Here is a 20,598-nt window from a genome sequence, read left to right as displayed (position 1 = left end):
ACAGTCCTCTGTTTACAGACAGGCACACACACCACAAAGAGACTGAAAATACTCCCTCCCCTCATGCAAGTCCAAGACTGCTGGACCGAGAGGCTGCACAGCCCAGAGAAACACAACCGTCCTGCAGTAGAACCTCAGCTATGGGTGTGGGTGTGCGTGGGTGTGTTCAAGGGTGTGTGCGAGAGAGAGGGTGAGAGTGTGAGTGCATGTGTGTGAGTGGTTGTGTGTGTGTCTACATGCATGTATACGAGAGAGTAAGAGATTGTTGGGAGAAAGAGCTGGAGTGTGAGAAAGAGACTGTCTGCATGTGTGTGTGTGTGTGTGTGTGTGGGTGTGTGTGTGTGTGTGTGGCACACTGGCAACACAGGAGTTGGCATGGTATTGGATGGCCACTGGGAGAAGAGGATGGCTGCTTCTGTTTCAGCTGTAGGACGGAGATAAAGCAGACAAGCTTTCCACAGACAGACAGAGTGACAGGCTGGGCCAGGCGGACACCACAGCAGGCAGACACAGGCTGACACTCACACAGGATTTGGGGCATTGGTGTGGCTTTCAAAGAATTATGACAACCTGGGATTTAATATTGGAGAAAAACCAAAGCTTTTTGAATGACATCCATTTTTTTTAACACATTCATGCTTTCTCAGTTATTTCTCAGTTACTTACACGCACACACACACACACACACACACACACACACACACACACACACACACACACACACATATGGGGCTTGTGTAAAAGGCTGCAATACCTCATGGGTGCTGCGGTCAGGTGGCAGTTCTTTCCTGCTGGGCTGAAGCTCGACCCAGACAGCTGGGCACAGCACCAAAAACAGCAAACAATAAACAACAAAGAATAAGCCTCTAATGCAGTGAATATACTAGGTCTGTGTTAGCTGTCCATCTGTTTGCAGAAAGACTCTGCGAAGTCGTGGACCCATACACACCAACCCAGAGAACACACGCGGTCACCATATATGTGGCTCAACATTTGGTGTAATGGAGCTGCATAAGCAAGCGGCCTTTTCTTTCATGTCCGTGCGTGTCGTCTGCAGGTGTGAGTGGAACTCTTCCCAGGCTGCGTGCCTCCACTCGGCCCCTTCTAAATGTCCACCTGCGTCTTTCATCTGTGACCACTGAATAAGGCCATTAATATTGATGATGTCACTTTGATGGACTTACCTCATTCTGTGTCCAGCCACAGTCTTAAGGGAGCAAAAGAGAGAAAAGTGTGTATAAACACACACACACACACACACACACACACACACACACACACACACACACACACACACACCAACAATGTGGACTTAGCCGCTGCCTCCTCCACACACACTTGTGCGCTGTGGAGCAGCTCAGTCCTGGGTGGAGATACGGGTCAGGGAGCAGACACAGGGAGACAGTCGTACAATAGCACCGATCAGCTCTGTCTGTGGACGATAGCACGCGGTCCGGCAAGGGGACTGCACCTCCATTTCTCTTGCTCCTTTCCGAGTCAGGCAGATAACACGGAACACAGAAACCACTCGTTCCTCTGGGCTTTTACAGATTACCACAGGAGAAAAGACTGGTAAAGAAATAAAGGAGAGAATAGAATAAAATAGAATAGAATAGAATAGAATAGGTAGCATTTTCAGTGCAGTTTGAAAGCACTGAACCTAATTTTTATTTTGACTCTGGTCATTGATTTCTCTGTACTCTAGCACATCAGACTAAAAATAAGATAGGGAAAGACTGAAATGAAATGGAGACAGTCAGCTTTAAATCAAGGAGAGGCCACACTTTAGTGGAAGTGAAAATGGCTCGGGTCTGATGCCCCCCCCGCCTGAGTATTATAGCGGACGAACACAAGCTGGAGCTTCACTCCAGAATAAGGTGATGAAAACACCTCGGCCATGCAAAACACCCACATCATTTGTCTGTCAGCAGACATCTCAAAAACGATTAGTGACTGCTCGGCATCGCTGTGAGATAACAGTCAAATAAACAGCCATGATGGACGTGCGAATCTCTGCAAGCAGCCCTGACTGACGGGAAGAGCTTTTTTTTTTCCAGTTTGGAGGGCGAGGGAAAAAGGCGGATGGTCTTCTTTATTCTTTTCCAGTCACGTAATGTTAATCGCATCTAAACCTCGGGGGCTACCGGAGGGCGTGTCCCTCCAGAGGGCCTGGCTGGCGGGGGCGTCTGTCGGGGGCGGCGGGCCTTTAGGCAGGTGGGCGGGCATCCGGGGCGCCCCGCATCTGGTTTACCGTAGGCCTGCATGCACGTGCAAGGACGTGAGTGTGCTCCAGAGGCTGGGCGGTGGGATTAGACACGGCCCGAAACCGCACAGGTGTTTTCGGGACGCGCGCGTATGGCCGGGCGTGCACTGCCGCTGATGTGAGAGGTCAAAGGGGGAGGGGGTCAACGGTTAACACTTCCGCTGTGCACGCCCGTCATTTTTGTAACGTGCACTGGCAGATGTGCACACCCGCCTCTCCAGAACATCCGGAGCAAGTCTGTACGTGTGGCTATAGGGTGTGAAAGCAGAGCTGCATAGAGGCGGGCCTTTCATGACAGGAAACAAGCCTACATATTAGAGTTCTGCTCCCGGTGACAGCCGGCCCGCTTTTACAGGTCTTGTGTCTGCTCTGGTCAGTGGCTGTCTAATCCTCCCACTGCACTCTATTTCAACTAGTGCTCGTCTTCCTTCTGCGACGCCGGGCAGGTCGACTCCTCCACTGTCTTGTCCTTTCTCTCAGTCTCCCTCTCACTCTCTACTGCTCCGTGTTCACTTTTGTAAGAGTGAACTTATACTGGTACAATCACGGTGTCTTAAATCTTCTCTCTCTCTCTCTCTCTCTCTCTCTCTCTCTCTCTCTCTCTCTCTCTCTCTCTCTCCCCCACTTACACGCCCGTGAGCTCTCTCACCTTTAACGGCAGTGGGAGGATTCTTATTCCGCCACGATCTTCTATCATCCGAACTGTTAAAAGGGAGATCTAAAGGCGAGAGACTTTGCCAGACGTTGGCATATTTAAAGATCTACACCCTCCCCCCCTGCATTTGCCTGCTAGCTCCATTAGTCCCTGCACTTTTCTCATTTTTCCGCAAGAGCTCCCTCGGGCTGAGAAGCAATTATGCCGTCGTGTGGTGTTATATTTCAGTCCAGAAGCATTCCTGCATTACGCCACTGCCACACAGTGTAATGCAGTGGACGCTTCTGGTCTGATCAGCCTATAACAGCTTCATTGCGCATCCAAGAAAGACAGGAGAGGATGCTAACAGCTCTGTGGGCCGGGGTGGGCGTCGAGGCTTCACAGGCCAGTGTCTGCGTTGCTCTAATACACACGTCGCATTAAGGCTGCTTACAAAGATATTGACATGCTGCTTGTTTATCGAGGTTGATTGTGTTGGTCATCTATAATCTTGGGAGATTCTAGCTGTTAGTCCCACAGCTGGAATTTGTTCTGGATATTAGAACATGCTGTTAGGAGTGACCGATTGGCATCAGGACAGATTTCTCTGTCCTGGACAGATTTCTTAGGTTTCTCAGAGCATGCTGAGCTGCTGATGCTAACCCCTGCTGCCCTGTTGTAATAAGTGCAACCTATATGTCGCGTTGTCTTCTCACCACATCTTGGGGGAACTGTCATAAGGACAACAAACCTTGAGAGAAGGAGCATGCTTTCACTGCTAGGACTTAATTAGCAGGTCTTGAGTGCCCACAGGGCCACCTGGAGGAACTGCCCTGCCAAGGCGCGTGTGGCCGGGAGCCTCCCCGCCGCATGTCCTGGCGTCCTGCTCAGGGGCTTTGGTGCGCCTCATTTGCCGATGGTCCCAGGTTAGCGTTGGGCCCTGTTCGAGCAACCACGCTAATTAGGGCGCGGGCGCACCGGGGCAGCTTATTTCAGTGTCCATCACGCATGCTGCAAAGCGCCATGATCCCAGCAAGCAGGTCTGTTCAGCCTTAGTGAGATGCAGGTAATTAGTCTTCCTCTTCAGGCACTGCAGCCTGGTTCTCCTCTGTAGGGCTCTCTGTGGGTCTGGAGGAGACAGCTGGAGCTTTCTACAGCAGCCTCTGCTCCACCAACACAGCAGGCTTCACTATTAAACACAATTAGCTTACTAAAAGCCTGTTTTAAGCCAAATTTACGGAATGCGAATGAGCCCTCGGGCTTACAGGAAAAGCAGAAGACCCAGTGCAGATGGTAAACAATTGTCTTTTGGATTTTTCTTTCTTTGCACCCATGTCATAAGCGAAATCGTGTGTCTTTTCCAAACTAACAGCCTAGTAAAATGTTTAACTCTTAAATTACGCAGCGCTAAAGGTGGCTGAAGTTCATTGTAACGTGCCATCTCAATATTAAGCTGCTTTTACTACAGTTAATATATAAGATTAATATTAGTGCACCCTCTCATCTCCCCTCCTCCATCTTCCTCTCCCTCTCTCCCCCCCTTCAGAGATCAGAGGTGGCCGAGGCCCGAAGGACGGGCCAATCCGTCAGCTGCCCCTGTACGACACGCCGTATGAGCCAGCCGAGAACGGCGAGGGGGCGGAGCCTGGGCGGGGGCGGTGCTTGCGCGAGAGCAGGCTGCCCCAGGACGACGAAAGGCCGCCCGAGGAGTACGACCAGCCATGGGAGTGGAAGAAGGATCGCATCTCCAAAGCCTTCGCAGGTATCTGCGCGCGCCACCGACGCCGTATGAGCCAGGCGTCGATGTCGTATGTGCTCTCCCTGGCTGGGGGCTGGTGAGGGGCATGGTACTGCTTTCCTGCTGGTGATGGGGCATGGGCACGTAAGGAACGGTGGAGCCAATTCCGCAAGGCCTCACGATCCGCACGGCCTTGAGCGGTTAAAGCGTTGTGATTAGTGAGAGCGGGGCTTTCGCTAGCTGGGGTACCGCTGCTGAAGCGCTGGCGCGGTCTAGGTTGTTTCCTGCTCGCTAACGCTGAATGGCTCTTTTCCAGTGCTCTGATGGGATGCCTTCAGAGTTAGATTAGATGGTGCCAGGGGAGGTAAGTGTGTGAACGTCTCTCACTTACAGGGGGTGAGCCGGGGTGCTGCTGGTGGAATGTCTACGCATGGTTGTGTGCGCGCATGAGTACGTGTGTGTGTGCGCGCGCATGCATGTGTTCGGAAAAAATTTAACTCTGAATGGCAGACAATCTCATGGCTAACTCAGCCATAACTAAGCAGGGCTGTTCAAGGTCAGGAGTCCTTTAGACAGTTATCATTGAACATGGTGGGAAAAAGACAAGATCCGTTAAGCAGAAAGCACCGGCTGCTTTTAGTTCTTGAAAAGTTTTTTTTTTTTTTCTCCCTCTTTTTCTTCCTTTTCCTGTTTCCTGGAACAGCTCTGCTTTGTTATGACTGCATTAGCAGCAAAGGAGCAGGGAGAGGATCACCTCGGAGAGACGGCAACCGCGCAAAATCCCGTACAGGTACCATCAGAGAAGGGCTTTTTCTTCCTCTCCATTAATCACTCTCTTTCTCTCTCTCTCCCCCTCTTACATGCATTCAAATGTGTTTGCATGAACACATCTGTGTCAAAAGCTACTCTTTGTATTCCAGCTCGCAAATGACTTTCTTGCACAGTGAAAACAGAACGCGCGTCCAGACGTCTCTCCCCCGTCGGCTCCCTCTCGATGTCTGCCTCTCGCTTGCAGAGTTGTGCAAGGGTGTGTGAGGCACGCAGACGACGCTCCTTCCTCGCCACGTTCCGATCATTAATTTCCCTCCGCCACGATCGCGCATTAATTCTTCCCTTCGAAGAGGAAACATGAGCACTTGCTGTCCCGTCTTGACAAGCTTTGATATTTCCCACCTTTGTTTGTCTTCTCGCTTTTCTGAGACAGGTTTAGCTTAAAATAGCATTGTTTGACAGAAGAGAAGACTCTCACCCCTCCCCCGCCTTTCTTGAGTTAGGAAACAGTTGTATGATAAAACGCACTTCTCTTCTCCTCTGTCACTGGAGCCCCTGGGTGGCGGGAGGCCTCTGCGTGAACCCCTTTGCCCAAGTTCAAACGAGACCCTCGCGAAATTCGGCATACGCGCCGGAGCCTAAAGGGCCGCGCCGAAGCGAGAGGCGGCGCCGTGCTCAAGGCGTGACGTGACCGCCCCCCTCCCTGAAAGGTCAAAAGGTCAAAAGGTCAGCCAACGGTCGTGTCGAGCCGTCGGTAGGACCCAGTGAGCCTCTGTTTTCCATAGTGAGCCCTTGTCTTCGGTTCACCCCTCAGAGGAAGGAGCTACGGCGCCGTTATCAGCAGACATGCAGAAGGTGCTTAAAGAGACTTTTTTTTTCCTCGGAGGGGATTCGGATGTAACTGGGTCACTGCCTCCTTTTTTATACCGTCTCCATTTTCACATAAAAATATGCAGGCCAGCTCCGGCTCTCTGATTTCCCATGTTGCACCACACTCTGCGCATTATGGGCTTTATTTACATCCACAGTTTGAATTGAGCTGTCAAGTCACAGAATCTGTGTGGCTAATTGAGATGAATGTACATACAAAAGAAAGTAAGGTTGGAAAGAAACAACTCTCAGACCAAGAATGAGAGAAAAAAACAAACTTCTGTTTATCAGAGTGTTGCAGTTTGTATTGTGCATTATGATATTTGAAATGCATTTCATTTTTTGCCATAAATCTTCATTAGGTTTGATGAAGTATTTCCAGTTAGTGGCTGTGCGCACGGCACTGTTATGTGCCGTGTGGTGCTTGTGCACGCAGCTCTTTGGTATCATGTTGGGCATTTCCTTTTGCTCCTGCCTCCGGGAAACGTGGCAGCATGCAGATATGCACCCAGAGCCCTGTGGGAGCGGGTACGTCACATCACTCATTTTTTGGTGCCCCGTAGGAGCGGGCGCATCACATCACTTATCCCCGGTGCCCTCTGGCCACAGATGCATCACATCACTCATCCCCAGTGCCCTGTGGGAGCGGGCATGCCACATCGCTCATTCCCTGGGGTCCTGTGGGAGTGGATATGTCATATCACTCATCCCCAGGGCCCTGTGGGAGTGTGTACATCACATCACTCATCCCCGAGGCCCTGTGGCAGCTGGTACGTCACATCGGTCCTGCTCGGTGCCCCGTGGCGGCGGGTACGTCCCATCGCTCACCCCCAATGTCCTGCGGGAGCGGGTACGTCGTATCACTCACCCTTGGCGCTCTTTGAGAGCGGGTACACCACATCACCTGTCCCCTTCAGCAACATGTTGGAGTCTAAAGGGCTGCACCAGTGCGTAAGCGGGTTCTGATGTCCAGATGCGACACCACCTCGGAACCCAAGCCCATGTCAGACTTTTCATAGCGGTCAGGACAAGAGGAGCTAACATTGTCTTCAGCTATCAAGCTTCACATTCCTTGCCTTAGACTGTTGTAAATGGTAATCTAGTGAATAAGATCAGTGAGGGTGTATAATCTGTGAGCTCCAGGTGACTGCGCTGAGAGAGACTGAGGAGGAGAGGGACTGTCGACCACCTCTAGAGGCCTGAGCTCTCTCAACTATCCCTACTGCTCTAAGACCCATTTGGCATTCATTTTTGGCCCTGCCATTGTGTAGTGATGACTTTACTTATAGGCTTGTATCATATCTCTCTCTCCCTCACTCTCTCTCTCTCTCACACACACACACACACACACACAGACACACAGACACACACACACACACACACACACACACACACACACACACACACACACAGACATATATATGTATATATTGTTAGGATGGTGCTGATTCCCTGACTCTAGACTACAGGTGTGTCCTTATCTTCATGTACACACATTGGCAGTTCTGATGCCACCCCTGCCAACGCCCCCACAGCAACAATCCCCAGTACCAGGATAAGGTACACACACACACACACACACACACACACACACACACACACGCAGACACATACAAACACGCGCAGACACATACACACACGCGCAGACACACACACACACACACACTCACACACACGCGCAGACACATACACACACGCGCAGACACACACACACACACACGCATGCGGACACATACACACACGCGCAGACACACACACACACACACTTTTATAATGCTTCTTTTTTTAACGATTCCTACAATTGAGCAGCAGCAGGTTTATGAAAATTTTTTTTTGTTGTTGCATTTAGCATGTAATTGTTGCATAAGCATCAGAAATGTCAAGCACTGAAAGCTCTCTGTATGCTAATGAAGCGTCACGCTCCGCACCCACGTGCTTCCGTTAAGCACGCAATCAGCAGGCTGCGATAGACACTGCCAAATCAAGAGGCACTCTTGAGTGAACAGGCTTTTCTCTTATTTACAATATGACATTCGTACTCAGCCGTAAGAGCTGGGATTGCATAATTGGAGTCAAATGAGTCAGACTAATTCCTCTACAATGGTACTACACTGAAGCATGCGACTGCCACAGCTAAAGACGTGACACACAACTCAAATGACCATTCCCTGTTTTCTTGCTCGGTGCTTCTCAGCGCTTGAACCGTTCGACTGTGCTGCCCAGTCCTGTTGCCTTCTGTCTCTCACATCCCCACAAGGGAGTGTGCAGCTCACAGTAGTTAACAGTAGCCCTGTCAGGACAGCCTAAACCCACGAGGCCTTTAGCCTGTTAACATCAGGCTGTTTTCTTGTCAGAGTCTTTTACAGTAATTGAATGCTCTGCAAGGTTTGAATGAAGGTGGAGATAAAGGTTTCTAACATAGCCAGCCAGTCCTGTAGCCAAATCAGGTTCAAATCCAGACAGCGTGACATCTCTTCTGTCTCCCTAGGAGAGTTTGGCTGAGTCGGGGTTGTTGGGAGCCTGAGAAGCTAGCCCCCCTCCCCCACCATCCTGCACCACCCTGGGTGCAGTACCGGTGCTGCCTGGCCATCAGGGGGTTCAGGGGAATGACGTCGTGGTGCACGACGGGTGGAGGTGCATTGCTAACCATCTCAGCATCACTTCTCTGAGCTCAGCCGTGTTCATCTGCCCATTGTGCGTAGATGACAGGCACACATAGTGTGAGCATGCAAGTGTGCATCTGTGAGTGTTGGGTGTGTATGCTTTTGTGCGGGTCCATGTGTGTGTGTGTCTGAAAAGACTTGTGTATATTTAAACTTTTCTTCAATTAGCTGCAACTAAGCCAGTGGATTTCCAGCCAGCCCTGGATCCCCCATACGTGACATATTTCTGTGTTTTCCCTGCACCAACACAGCTTACTTAGGTGATGAAGTCTTTGGTAATTAGCGCATGAATATACTCTGGTGCGTCTGAACGATCACAGAATTGCGCAGACTCAGAAACACTGCACATTCCAAGCCTGTAAAATGTCCTGAAGTCCTGGGAGTCCTGCGAATTCTGCAGCAGGGACTCTGCCAAGCCCATAAGCCCCGTTGATGTGCACCACTAGGACTGGCAGCTCTCCCGAGGTCCCTGGCCAAATGGCAGAAAAGTCACAGCTGAAAAACCGCCGCTTGATTCTCTCTCTTTTTAACGGAGGCGGAGCGCTAAAAGTGTGACAATTCATCTCGCTACTGTGTCAGCTAATCCGCCTCCAACCTGTGCAAGTTCAGTCCTCATCCTCGCTAGCGGGGAAGCAGCGGGGCGGCCCTCTCCCAAAACAATTACACGCTAATCTGCAGCAGCGAATGAGAATTAGCGCTTTAATCAGGCCCGCCACAAGCCCCAAGCTTCACTTGCCCATGGAAGAGCTCATTATACTGGCTGCCAGAGGCGTGACCCCTCTCTGACTCCCATGCCCGGCTCCCTTCACCGACACGGGGAGATAAGAGCTTCCCTGCCGGCTGTCACCGCGAGCTAGCCGTCCTCTGACAATGGACGCCGTGGCCATTCGCTGTGAGGAAGGCAGTGCTCCAGAACGCTGATGGTGTGGCTTGGTGCGGCAGGGTGTGGGGAGGGCATCCATAACCCACCACTTACAGGCCAAGCTTGGAGGCGTCGCTTTATCAGGCTGTAAAACGAAGCACGGCTCAGCGCGGCAGTCAACAGCCCAGCAGGTTTATTTCACTTAAAATAAAGGCACTTCCTCACTGCGCTTCCGTCACACGGCGAAGGCTGGTAGTTCAATCGCAAAGATTGCGATAAATATGACAGAAGCTTGTGTGTGTGTGTGTGTGTGTGTGTGTCTGTATATGTGCATGGGCGCAAGCACTCGTGCATGTGTGTATGATGGGGTGGTTGCGGTTGTTTTGTGCTCTGGGATCTGGTCACAGAAACTCAACAGGGTGAAGAGTGAGGAGAATTAAATGGTTTCCTCTTTGTAACATTAATTCTGGAGTACTTTTTGGAGCAGCTGTTGAGGCATGGAACATTTTTCTTGCAGACTTCGCCCTGCAGTCAGTATAACATGACCTTGTTTCCTATGTTCCTTAGCTAGTGCAGTGAACTCATGGAAGGTTAGAAAGAGAGAAATACAAAGAAAGTTATAAAATACACCTGAGCCAGTTATATGCTGTATGCTTATGTGCTGTGGTGCTGTCCTCTCATGGCTCTTGCGTTTGCTAGCTACTTTGTTGAAAGGAATCATCAGTGTTTTATTTGTTATTCCTCCCTAAATCCTAGAGAAACAAAGGGTTCAGAATTCAATATCGGTTAATCCCACAGACATCTGCCAGGCCAAGAGAGAGCGTGCAACTCGGAGTGAGAAAAAAAGCCTCTTTTAAAGGCTTATGCTTGCTAATTTCCTTTTTTTTTTTTCCCAGAGCAGTTTTCCTTGAGCGCTTCCTTCCTGTTCTGGGTCCCGGTTTCTGATGCACGGCTGACTTCTGTGTCCTGAATCTCAACCTGCTTCAACTGATGTCCTGTTTCACTCATTCACCAACCACTGTCTTCTCCCCTCCCTATCCTTCTCTTCTCTTCCCCCTTTTTCTTTTCCTTTTATTTCTCCTATTTACCTATCGCTCTCTCTCTCTCTCTCTCTCTCTCTCTCTCTCTCTCTCTCTCTCATATGCTGTTGCGTCTCTGCAGTAGAGATTAAAGTGATTAAGGACCTGCCCTGGCCTCCACCTGTGGGGCAGCTCAACACCACTTCCCCCGTGGCGGAGGCGGTGGAGGCGTCCCAGCCCTCGCCCGGACACAGCGTCTCGGCCGCGGCCTCAGACCAGCACCACCAGGGTGGGTCTTGCCCTAACACCCCCCACCCCACCCCACCCGCCCCGTCTGTCCATCCACTCATCCATCCCCGCTGGCCATTGCTGCTGTCTTTATATCTTTTTACATGGACTGCCACATCCTGTTTAGGTCCAAAGCGGAATTTAGTCCCCTTGCGCGCGAACAGCGGTATCGCTCCGCGAATTTGACTGACGTCTTTCAAAGGACTTGGGAACGGATGAATCTCGCACGTTCACATCAGGCTAATGGGGTGTGGTGTGATTAATGTTTCTCCCCAGTGGAGAGCACCTGCTTCCTTCGAGGCAGAAAATCGCAAGGCACCACCAGTGTTAGTGGAATCAGCCCATCGGTTTTAATGGCACAGCGCTGGCCTGTCCACGGGTAATTACAGACACAGGTGACCCAGGCCTTATGGCCATCAGCATCACTTATCCTCACCCTGCTGACATGCAGGGAACATCTGGCATTACAGGCAACGAGTGGGTCGCTTTGGTAATGCGACCTCAAACTATCAGACGGACCCAGTGTTGTGCTTTCAGCATGTGGAGAAAATCCGGTGGTGGTAGTTGCCCTCAAGAGATTACAGGCCTGCACTGAGCAGCAGGGAACGTGATCGGAGGCGTCTTGCCTTCGTGTCGGATCAAGCTTCACGAACACATGCTTCAATGCAGGGGGACGCTCGTGCAGCTGTTCGTGCGACAGGGAAGGTACTCCGAGTCTCAGCCCTGACGTTCGTTTCATCTCGCTGTCATGGCCCAGAGGCTCAAGCTGGGGGTGGTGGGGGGTGTCTCCTCACGGACACGTTATATCACGTCGACCTTGAAGACGACTCTAAATCAAGATTTATGCCGCGTGAGGCAGAAGGGAAGAGATCCATTTACTTGAGCGATGTACAGAGATTTAAGCGTGTCGGCAGTGCTGTAAGTTAACCTTGATTGATCTGGGCCAAAGGCCAGCTCTTGGGATTAGGAGTAAGTTGATCTGCGTTTCTCTGCCTCCTCTGAGGAATACGTGGGTTCAGGGGTCAGCTGAGAGAGAGTTAGAGAGAGAGAGAGAGAGAGAGAGAGAGAGAGAGAGAGAGAGAGAGAGAAAGAGAGAGAGAGAGAGAGAGAGAGAGAGAGAGAGAGAGAGAGAGAGAGAAAGAGCGAGAGAGAGAGAGAGAGAGAGACTATTGCATCACTGATTTTAGCCTTGTGTCTAGAGGAAAAGGAAAAACATTTGCTGAACAGTGACAAAACGTTGTCTTCTAGTGATATTTTCATCTCACTTGTCAGATCTTTTTGCAGCAGTGTGGAATCAAAATGGGAGTTCGTTCGGGCCATAGTTGCTGCAAACCCTTCCGACAGCCACCTAAGGATATAAGTTGTACATGGAAAATGATCTCAACTATTTATAGACGTGTTTCAGTCTGTATTTATCTGTTATTTTTTAATTGTTTTTTTCCTACTGCAGGTGTAGACAGTATCCCCTCCCCCGCACTTGCCAGCGTCTCAATATGAGCTCATTTCGGAACGTTAGTTGACGAGGCCGGACTTCCTTCTGCATATAAATTGCAGAGGAAGCTTTTGTCTGGCCAGAATGAAAACCTGGTGCCCCTTTGTTTTCTTGGATGAATTAATTGCTTTCAGCCCTTCCCACCTCTCCGCTGGGTCTCTGCAAAATGCACAGCAGCATCCTTCAAACATTTTCCGAATACCTTAGGGCAGCTCTAGCTTGGGGCCCGGGGCCTGCCAAGCTTTGCTTACCTTTTGTCTGTGCGATGTTTGTTCGATCACTCGTTACCGTTTGACGCAGCAGTAAAGGCTGTATTTCTCCCTGATTAATTCAGCACAGATTTAGGCCTCCGGTCAGGGTGCCGTAAACGGAGTTTTGTTTTAGGGCCCGTTCGGCGTGTTTTGCGTCTTGGAGGGACATTTCCGCTGGAACGTGAGCCGAAATCGGAGCTCTCTGCTCCTCCTTGTCTGGTGGGTCTCTGTTTGACAGGAAGCATTTCAACGCCACGTGCCCTTCCCGGCCACGAGATGGTGATTTGTTAATCATGTCAGCAGTCAAAACGAGAAGGCTTAATTGCAGCCCTGGTAACACTGCGATGAATTACAGATAAGTCTCCCTACTGAGTAGTGCATTTGTTTGATGGAAGTGCCATTAGTGAATGAGAATTAATTCGTGAGCTTAATTAGTAAATGTGCTCAGGAAGAGTGGTTCATCTCTCTTAGGCAGTTACAATGGACCGTAGCAATGTGCAACAATGTTTGAGGTGCACGTGTGTGTCTGTCTATATTTTGTTCTTTATTCAGGCTTCTAGTTCTTCTCTACACATTGTTTCACACTACTAGACGTTAGTAACCAAGTTGTCGCATTTCATCAGCTCTGAAAAGATTGTGCTTACATTCTGATTCAGCCAGCCCACAGGGACATAAAGTCCAGCAGCTGAGAAACCTGCCATTGCTTATTTAAAGGTGAAAGAGCATTTCTGTAGGGCCTTTATAATCATTTAAAACGTTTTTTAGCCAAAACAACAGTTACTGTAAGCCAAAGGCAGAGGTAGAATAAGGTGTTACAAATGTATGAACAAATGAAAATAAAGAACAAAGACTGCTAGAGAAAGAAAACAGAAAGAATAAGGCCAGCAAAACAATGATCTTTAACCTCCTACTTGGTCACATAGTCCATGCGACATTTGAGCTGGCTCCATTTAGACTCAGCATTGGTTTGTGTCTGGCTTGAGGAGATACTACAGATGGCCCACTGATTGCTGTGCGTGACCTTGGTGATAGCTCCGCCCCCTCCAATGCAGCCCTGTGCCGAAAGATGGCTCTGGTGGGAGGGTCTTTAACCTACCTATCATTATTTGATTGACAGCCTGATCAGATAAAGCTATTCTGTTCACTCTGTCACATGCGCTCGAGATTGCGAGTAAACAGACTCAGCGGCAGATAGACACTGCTGTTTTTCTTTCTTTCTGTGTTTCTCTCATTCCACTCGGGTTCCTCTCTGTACTCACCCTATTTCATGGCTTCTGTCTTACTCTGCAGCTTGAATTCCCTGCCTCTGCCAATCTCCCACATGTTCCCTCAATACTCACTTCAATCTTCTGTGCTCGCGCTGTCCTGCCTGCCGTAGAGATCAGCGGAAAATAAACCTGCCCCTCTCGCTGTATGAAATTTAGTGCAAGTTTAGCACTGCTGTCATTTCCGCTATTGTCACAGAGAAAACTGTCAATCACGTGAGAGGCTGTGTCTCTCCGTGCTATAATAGAAGTCCATTATTCAGAAAGGAAAAACGAAGGAGCAAAAAAAAATAAAAATCTAGCCTCTGTAGAGAAAAAAGAGGAGAACCCCAGTCTTGAAGTTATCAAGAAATTGTGTGAGAGAGAGAGAACTGTCTCCCCTATGCTGATGTGCTAACAGATATTGAGTGATATTCTAAAGTACTTATTGTGAAGCGAAATAAAAGTGGTAAGTCAGGGCTCTGTTTTCATTACACTGTAGATTTTTAAGGTTGTACTCGTAGTAAATCTAAACCAGGCAAAGGATTTGTCCTCTTCAAATTGAGTCCTGGAGCATCTCCTCACTGGATGCACTAAAAACAAATTCTAGGAAATTTACTGGACTGCGCGATGAGCATTCGACTAAAAACAACAGGCCAATAAAGAAAGCATCTAAACCAGCGAGCGGAAGAACACCACCATAACCATGCAGGATAGAACAGCACTTTAACAATGCAGAAGGGAACACCTCCATAACTACATTGGATGGAACACCACCTTAACCACACAGGAAGGAACACCCCCAAAACCACATTAACCAAGCATGAGGGAACACCAAAATAACCACAGAGGACGGAACACCACCATACCCACGCAGGATGGAACACCACCTTATCCATGCAAGAGAAAACACCACCATACCCACACAGGAGGGAACACCACCATAACCACCCAGGAATGTGGCTGTGTTCACGGTACATTAACGACACAATCCGAGTACCATTATCTGGCCAGTAGCTGCTTGAGTGCTGAAGTGAAGATCTTAGCTATGTGATGGCATCAGAGCATGGAAGTGCATGCCAATTGGACATGCTGTTGCCAAGGTTACAGCTATGTTTTTGGGTCCTCGGGGCAGGCGACTGAGACAAGGGTCATGGGAGATGTTGTATGTCGTCCACTGAAAACTAGCGGATTGTGGGTCCTGAATTCAGTACGTCCTGTGCCGCTAGAACCGAACACCTCCTACCAACCGGCCCTCTGTCTCAAGGTTGCTGTTTGTTGGGCCAATGACTGTAGAATACAGGGCTGCCATGTGCTCCATGCATGCTTGTTACATACCTCTTTTCCTCTTTCTCTCGGTTTCCCTCTCCCTCTCTCTGTCTTTCTGTCTCTCTCTCCCTTCCTCCTTCTCTCTCACTCATGGTCACACACACACACACACACACACACACCTCTATTATGATTATTGTGGAGTGTTCATATTGTGATTTGACAGTTATGACAGGACTGAGAAGCTGAAAACAGCTTTGCCAGTTAGGTTTCCATGGCAACTGACTTATTCCAGTAAACATACGATGCTCGCACTAAACAAAATCTATGCCTCTTTGTCATGGCTTTACATCTAGCTAATGTTTCATGTTTTTTGAGTGTGTGTGTATATAAAAATTTTTTTTTTTAAATGACCTTATATATATATATATACACACACAAACACACACACACACACACACAGAGAAGAAATTGCAGTGAAGTACAAGAAACAGGACATTTTGCTGCTGTGCTAGCAAATTGCTTCTGAAGTTCTAGAGGTCTCAGGAAACCTTCACTGCCATTTTTATTGTCTCTGCATCTTTAACTACAGTGCATTGCAGTTACTCACCTGGAATCTTCTTCAGGTATATATATATGTACCTGAAGAAGACTCCAGGTGAGTATATATGTGTGTATACACATACACACACACACACACACACACACACACACACACACACACACACACACACACACCCCTTCCTTCCTTATAGGTGCACAGTCTGTAGCTTGATTATAGTTATCCTGTAGTGTTATTTTAGCAACTGTGTTTCTGCTGTGGGCTGGATATCTCTGAATGGCTGTCCACTCATACCCTGCCAATGATGTTAATACATGTAAAACCCCAATGAAAAACAAAGGTAGCTGAGCCTGATAAACTTGAAGCAGCTCAGCACCCACCCTCAGGCCACTGGCAGGTCAGAGTTGCTGCCGTGATGCCTTGCTGGCGATGGTCAACCGCCTGGCTAGCTGCCATGTCCAGTCAGCAGTGCCCCTGTGGTCTGAACCTAACCAGCGATGAACAGAGTCAAGGGTGGGTGATGAACTCTGATTGTACCCTTATAAAGTGCATGTACCAGATAGGTGTATCTTATAAAATGGCTAGTAAATGTAATTACAATGTAGATGTTTCTAATATAGTAAAAAGAAAAAAAAAAGATTAGAGCAAATTGAATTTTATGATTTAGTGCAGTTTACAGCAGCACCATGTTCATTAATATGCCACGCTGATATTAAAATGGGTATTTTCCTTTTCCTTCTGTGAAATGAAATAGTGGAGTTGTTGATAAGGTTTAGGCTGTCCCCTAGTGACTCGCTCTGGAATAACATACGCATACAGAACAATCGTGTCCTGCTGTAGATAAACATATGCTCTTTTCGTTCAGATAATTAGTGTGCTTTACACTATAGTCACACAAGACCTGAGGCTGTATTAGCTGTGTAGAGGACTCCATTTCCCAGGATGCTTTGCCTGAAGATGTTGTAGTGGATCAATGCAGAGAACAAAGCAAGGTGCTCAGACAAGCAGTCAGTGTCTTTTGGTAAGCTGAAGGTGTCTCCTGCTGTTCGACATAGCAGTAAATGTCGATTAAGTGCTGTATGGATCTGAAAAGCCATGAGTCATGCCATTCATTCAGAGTAATTATACTGATAGAGTTTTAATTGAGAGAGAGAGTAAAATAGCATGCTTGGGGATGCTTGGGTATATTGAATTACAAACACTCTCACATGTGTATAAATACCTTTATACACATATACTTAGAAACACCTAGTGCTCAAACATACTATCCACATTAACACCCACCCCCCCACACACACACACACAGTGAGTTAGTCTTCCATTTTGTGTTCTTTTTTGTCCCGGATATGTGTGTTACTGAGGTCTGTAGTGTGCATACTTAAAGCCTCAGCTTCGGGGGTCAGCCAGAGCAGAATTGAATGCGTTACAGTGACACAGAGCTGACATCCATCTCAACCGGTGATTACAGGCACATCCTGTGATCTCTCTGACCCACACTGGAGCACCTGTGACCTCTGAGTGAACAGAAGGCGGCAGCGAAGTCTCAACCCTAATGAGCTTGCAAATCAGCTGGTTCTTTTCATTCTTTTTGGGGCACAGGGAGATATGCTTTCACCTTTACATGCACTCTGGTACCATTTTGCAGAAAAAAATATATAAAACAAAATATAAAAAAAAAAAACCGAAGAAACAATCAGAAAAGGCTGTGTGATTTAGTACTTGTTGTTCAGAAGGGCAGCAGTGGGATTTATTTATTTTTTTCCCCACTCACTCACTGATGGTTTGTTTAAAATTGTTCCTTCTTGCTTGCTTTTGTTCCCTTTTGAAAAGCACAGTGTTCTTGTAGCTCACATGGTAGAGCAGGTGGAACAAGGCTCCAGCGACACCAAGGTCAGGGCTTTGGTTCCCAGGAAGTGCATGTACTATCATACTGATAAGTATGTATGTTACTCTCACTGAGGCTGCCTGCCATGTAAATTAAAACCTAACAGATGCACTATTGTGGTAAACTGTCTGTGTTCCCCATGCTATCAATGAGCAGGTATGAGACAGCTGTTCTTGGTTCTCATGGTAGCCATGGGAGGTAAGAATTGAATATGTACTAGGCTCATTCTCACATCTCTCTCAAGTAGCATATCCCCACCCAGTCTGCAGTTTGTGATATAACACACCTGGATGCTTCACACACACATGCCCTCACTGTTGTACACGTAGCTATGGGACCCTTTTAACTCTGACAGCTGCCTGGAGCCCGCTCAGTGATTTAGCAGGGGACAGTTTTTCAGGACGTTTTCTGTCTCTCCTCTTCTCTCAAGCATGTGCACACAGCGGTGCTGTATTGATTTCTCTTCTTGTCTTTTGTGTTGAGCAGCTGGTCTTCAAAGCAGGCACTTTGTGTGCTTGTGCGCATTCCTTTGTGTGTGTGTGTGTGTGTGTGTGTATGCATATGTCTGTGTGAGAGAGAGAGAGAGAGAGAGAGAGAGAGAGAGAGAGAGGAAGACAGCGTGTGTACATGAGCATTGTCTCATGTCTGTTCGGTGAGAGAGTGAGCCGAAACCTCGCCTCAGGCTTCGTGGCATTTAGCACCCCCTCCTGGCCTGCACAACGCTGGCTGGATGTGGGCGGAAAGGCCGGTTGAGTATGCCACATTGGCATTCGGTCTGAGCAAACTTTATATGGCTCCAACGGCCTATGATGGCCTAGTATGCTACTTAACAACAGAGCCTGTGTCACGGACTGCTCCTCCCCCATAAGTCACGTGGTACGGCCCGCCGCGTGCAGGGGGATCCACATGTACTGTTTATTTGTGTTGTAACCATACCCCTCCGGGATTGCACACACGTGCACAGGATTTAATGCTAATGCTCCCTTTATTGGTCATTGTCGCTACGTGTGTTCAAGTAGATCATCATAGCCATAACATTAGTTTGTCCCATGTTAAAGTGTAGGTGTTTATCGTTTAATGTTAAGTGTATAGTTATGTTCGTTGTGAATGTATACGTGAGTGCCACCTTTGTCTTAAATGTGTACTGTCAATAAATGTTCTGCATGAACGAGAACGTCTGAGCGCCCTGCCCCGCGCCCTGCGGCACTTGGGCCAGAAGCGTTACAAGCCTGATTTATATGTTCAAGGTTGAGCTCAATATAAAAAACACAGTGAAAAGTAATAATGAATAAATAAGGAAAGGCTTTTTTCCCTCTAATTCAGCCTGTAGGTGTCAACTACAGTAGCATACATAATGAGGAACCAGGTTATGGAGAGGAGAACTATTGAAACTACTTTGAAGAGTCTCCTTTAAATATAGGTCCACCTGAGGAGATCAGAGAAGCCCTGGTTGCTTATAATTAGCAAATGCAGGCGGCTTGGGTTTAGTGAGAACAGTGTATGTCTGCCTGTTTAGGAACATCCTGGTTTTTAATATCTGCGGTGCCTGGTACACAAACACAATGACGACAAGCAAAAACAAAGTGTGCAGGTTTGTCAGAGCGGTTTTGAAAATGGAAGGTTGTCAGCAAAAGACAGTGGCAAACCTTCACTTGCCATCTGTTTACAAAAAGCCCCTGACTGTTATTGATGATGCAAGACAGCCCGTGCACTCTGGGTTAGAATGACTCTTCAGGCCTGTGTGACAGAGGACTTCTAGTGAACATGATGTGCAGTATCTTTGTTCCTAGTGCAATTAATCCAAATAACAAAGCAAAAAATATATGTTATTATTCTCCAGAATGATGTATTTGTGTGTGCACAGTATTGTATTGCCTGTATATAAGTCTGTATTTGCCATGTATTTGTTGTGCCTGACAGGTCTAGATAATGAAGCTCTATTCTATTCTATTCTATTCTATTCTATTCTATTCTATTCTATTCTATTTTGTCTTAACCCTGGCCATGATCCGTGTGTGTGTGTATGTGTGTGTGTGCGCGCGTGTGTGCATGTGTGTGTGTGTCTCTCCACTGTAGTCCAGTTCGAGAATGTGGAGAAGTGCCGGATGTCTCCCACTAAGGAGGGCTGGTCACGGCCACCCCAGCGCCACTCCAGTGGCTGCCTGGTCAACACGAAGATGAGCTCCCTGGAGCACTGCTCGTCTCCGCTGGGCGAGCGCATCGACCCCAGCCTGCCCCTCGACAGCCAGTTGTGAGTCGGTCCCTGCCAAAGCCCGTCTACACCACTCAAACAGAGCTGTTTGGAGCCTGTTAAACCGTGCATTCATTCTGGTTAGCAGGAATATTGGTTCCAAGATTGGTTTCTTTGTTTAATCCCTGTCATTCTTTCTCCTTCGTTCTGTGTCACTCTTGCACTCTCACTCCTTTACCCCCTTGCTCCCCCTTTCTTTTTCACATTCTGTCTTTCTCTCACCCCTCTTTCATCTTCTCCTTTTCTTTCTCCTCTCTCTCTTTGTCTGTCTCTCAGCTGGTATCACGGCGCAATCAGTCGAACGGACGCTGAGTCATTGTTGCGGTTGTGTAAAGAGGCCAGTTACCTGGTGAGGAACAGCGAGACCAGCAAGAACGACTTCTCCCTCTCGCTCAAGTAAGAGCACTCACCTCATAATGATGCTGCCATGTTTTGGCTGGCCTCTTCTCAAACACTCAGCAGTTGGCCTTCTCTCTAATACTGTGCATCGTTCATACAGCGATTCCCTTTAGAATGTAGGATGCATTAAAAACAGC

At 48.3% G+C, this 20,598-nt stretch overlaps 1 protein-coding gene across 5 annotated transcripts in view; it reads left to right on the top strand.

Moving 5' to 3' along the window:
* The window catches only part of zgc:158464 (uncharacterized protein LOC791139 homolog), an 85,132-nt gene that overhangs the window by 55,236 nt on the left and 9,298 nt on the right, over positions 1 to 20,598 (top strand). For 2 of the 5 annotated variants that reach the window (XM_027008002.2, XM_027008005.2), the window contains exons 3-7: positions 4,444 to 4,659; positions 5,339 to 5,425; positions 10,963 to 11,109; positions 19,888 to 20,062; positions 20,339 to 20,458. In XM_027008002.2, coding sequence (XP_026863803.2) covers positions 4,444 to 4,659; positions 5,339 to 5,425; positions 10,963 to 11,109; positions 19,888 to 20,062; positions 20,339 to 20,458 — 745 coding nt within the window. The remainder of the gene's footprint in view (positions 1 to 4,443; positions 4,660 to 5,338; positions 5,426 to 10,962; positions 11,110 to 19,887; positions 20,063 to 20,338; positions 20,459 to 20,598) is intronic. The other 3 variants (XM_027008003.2, XM_027008004.2, XM_027008006.2) reach the window with 3 other exon arrangements.

Source organism: Electrophorus electricus, chromosome 4, assembly GCF_013358815.1.
Source record: "Electrophorus electricus isolate fEleEle1 chromosome 4, fEleEle1.pri, whole genome shotgun sequence".
In the NCBI taxonomy this organism is placed as follows: domain Eukaryota; kingdom Metazoa; phylum Chordata; class Actinopteri; order Gymnotiformes; family Gymnotidae; genus Electrophorus; species Electrophorus electricus.
The sequence above is the reverse complement of the archived record's forward strand: the minus strand, read 5'-3'. Positions and strand labels throughout refer to the sequence as shown.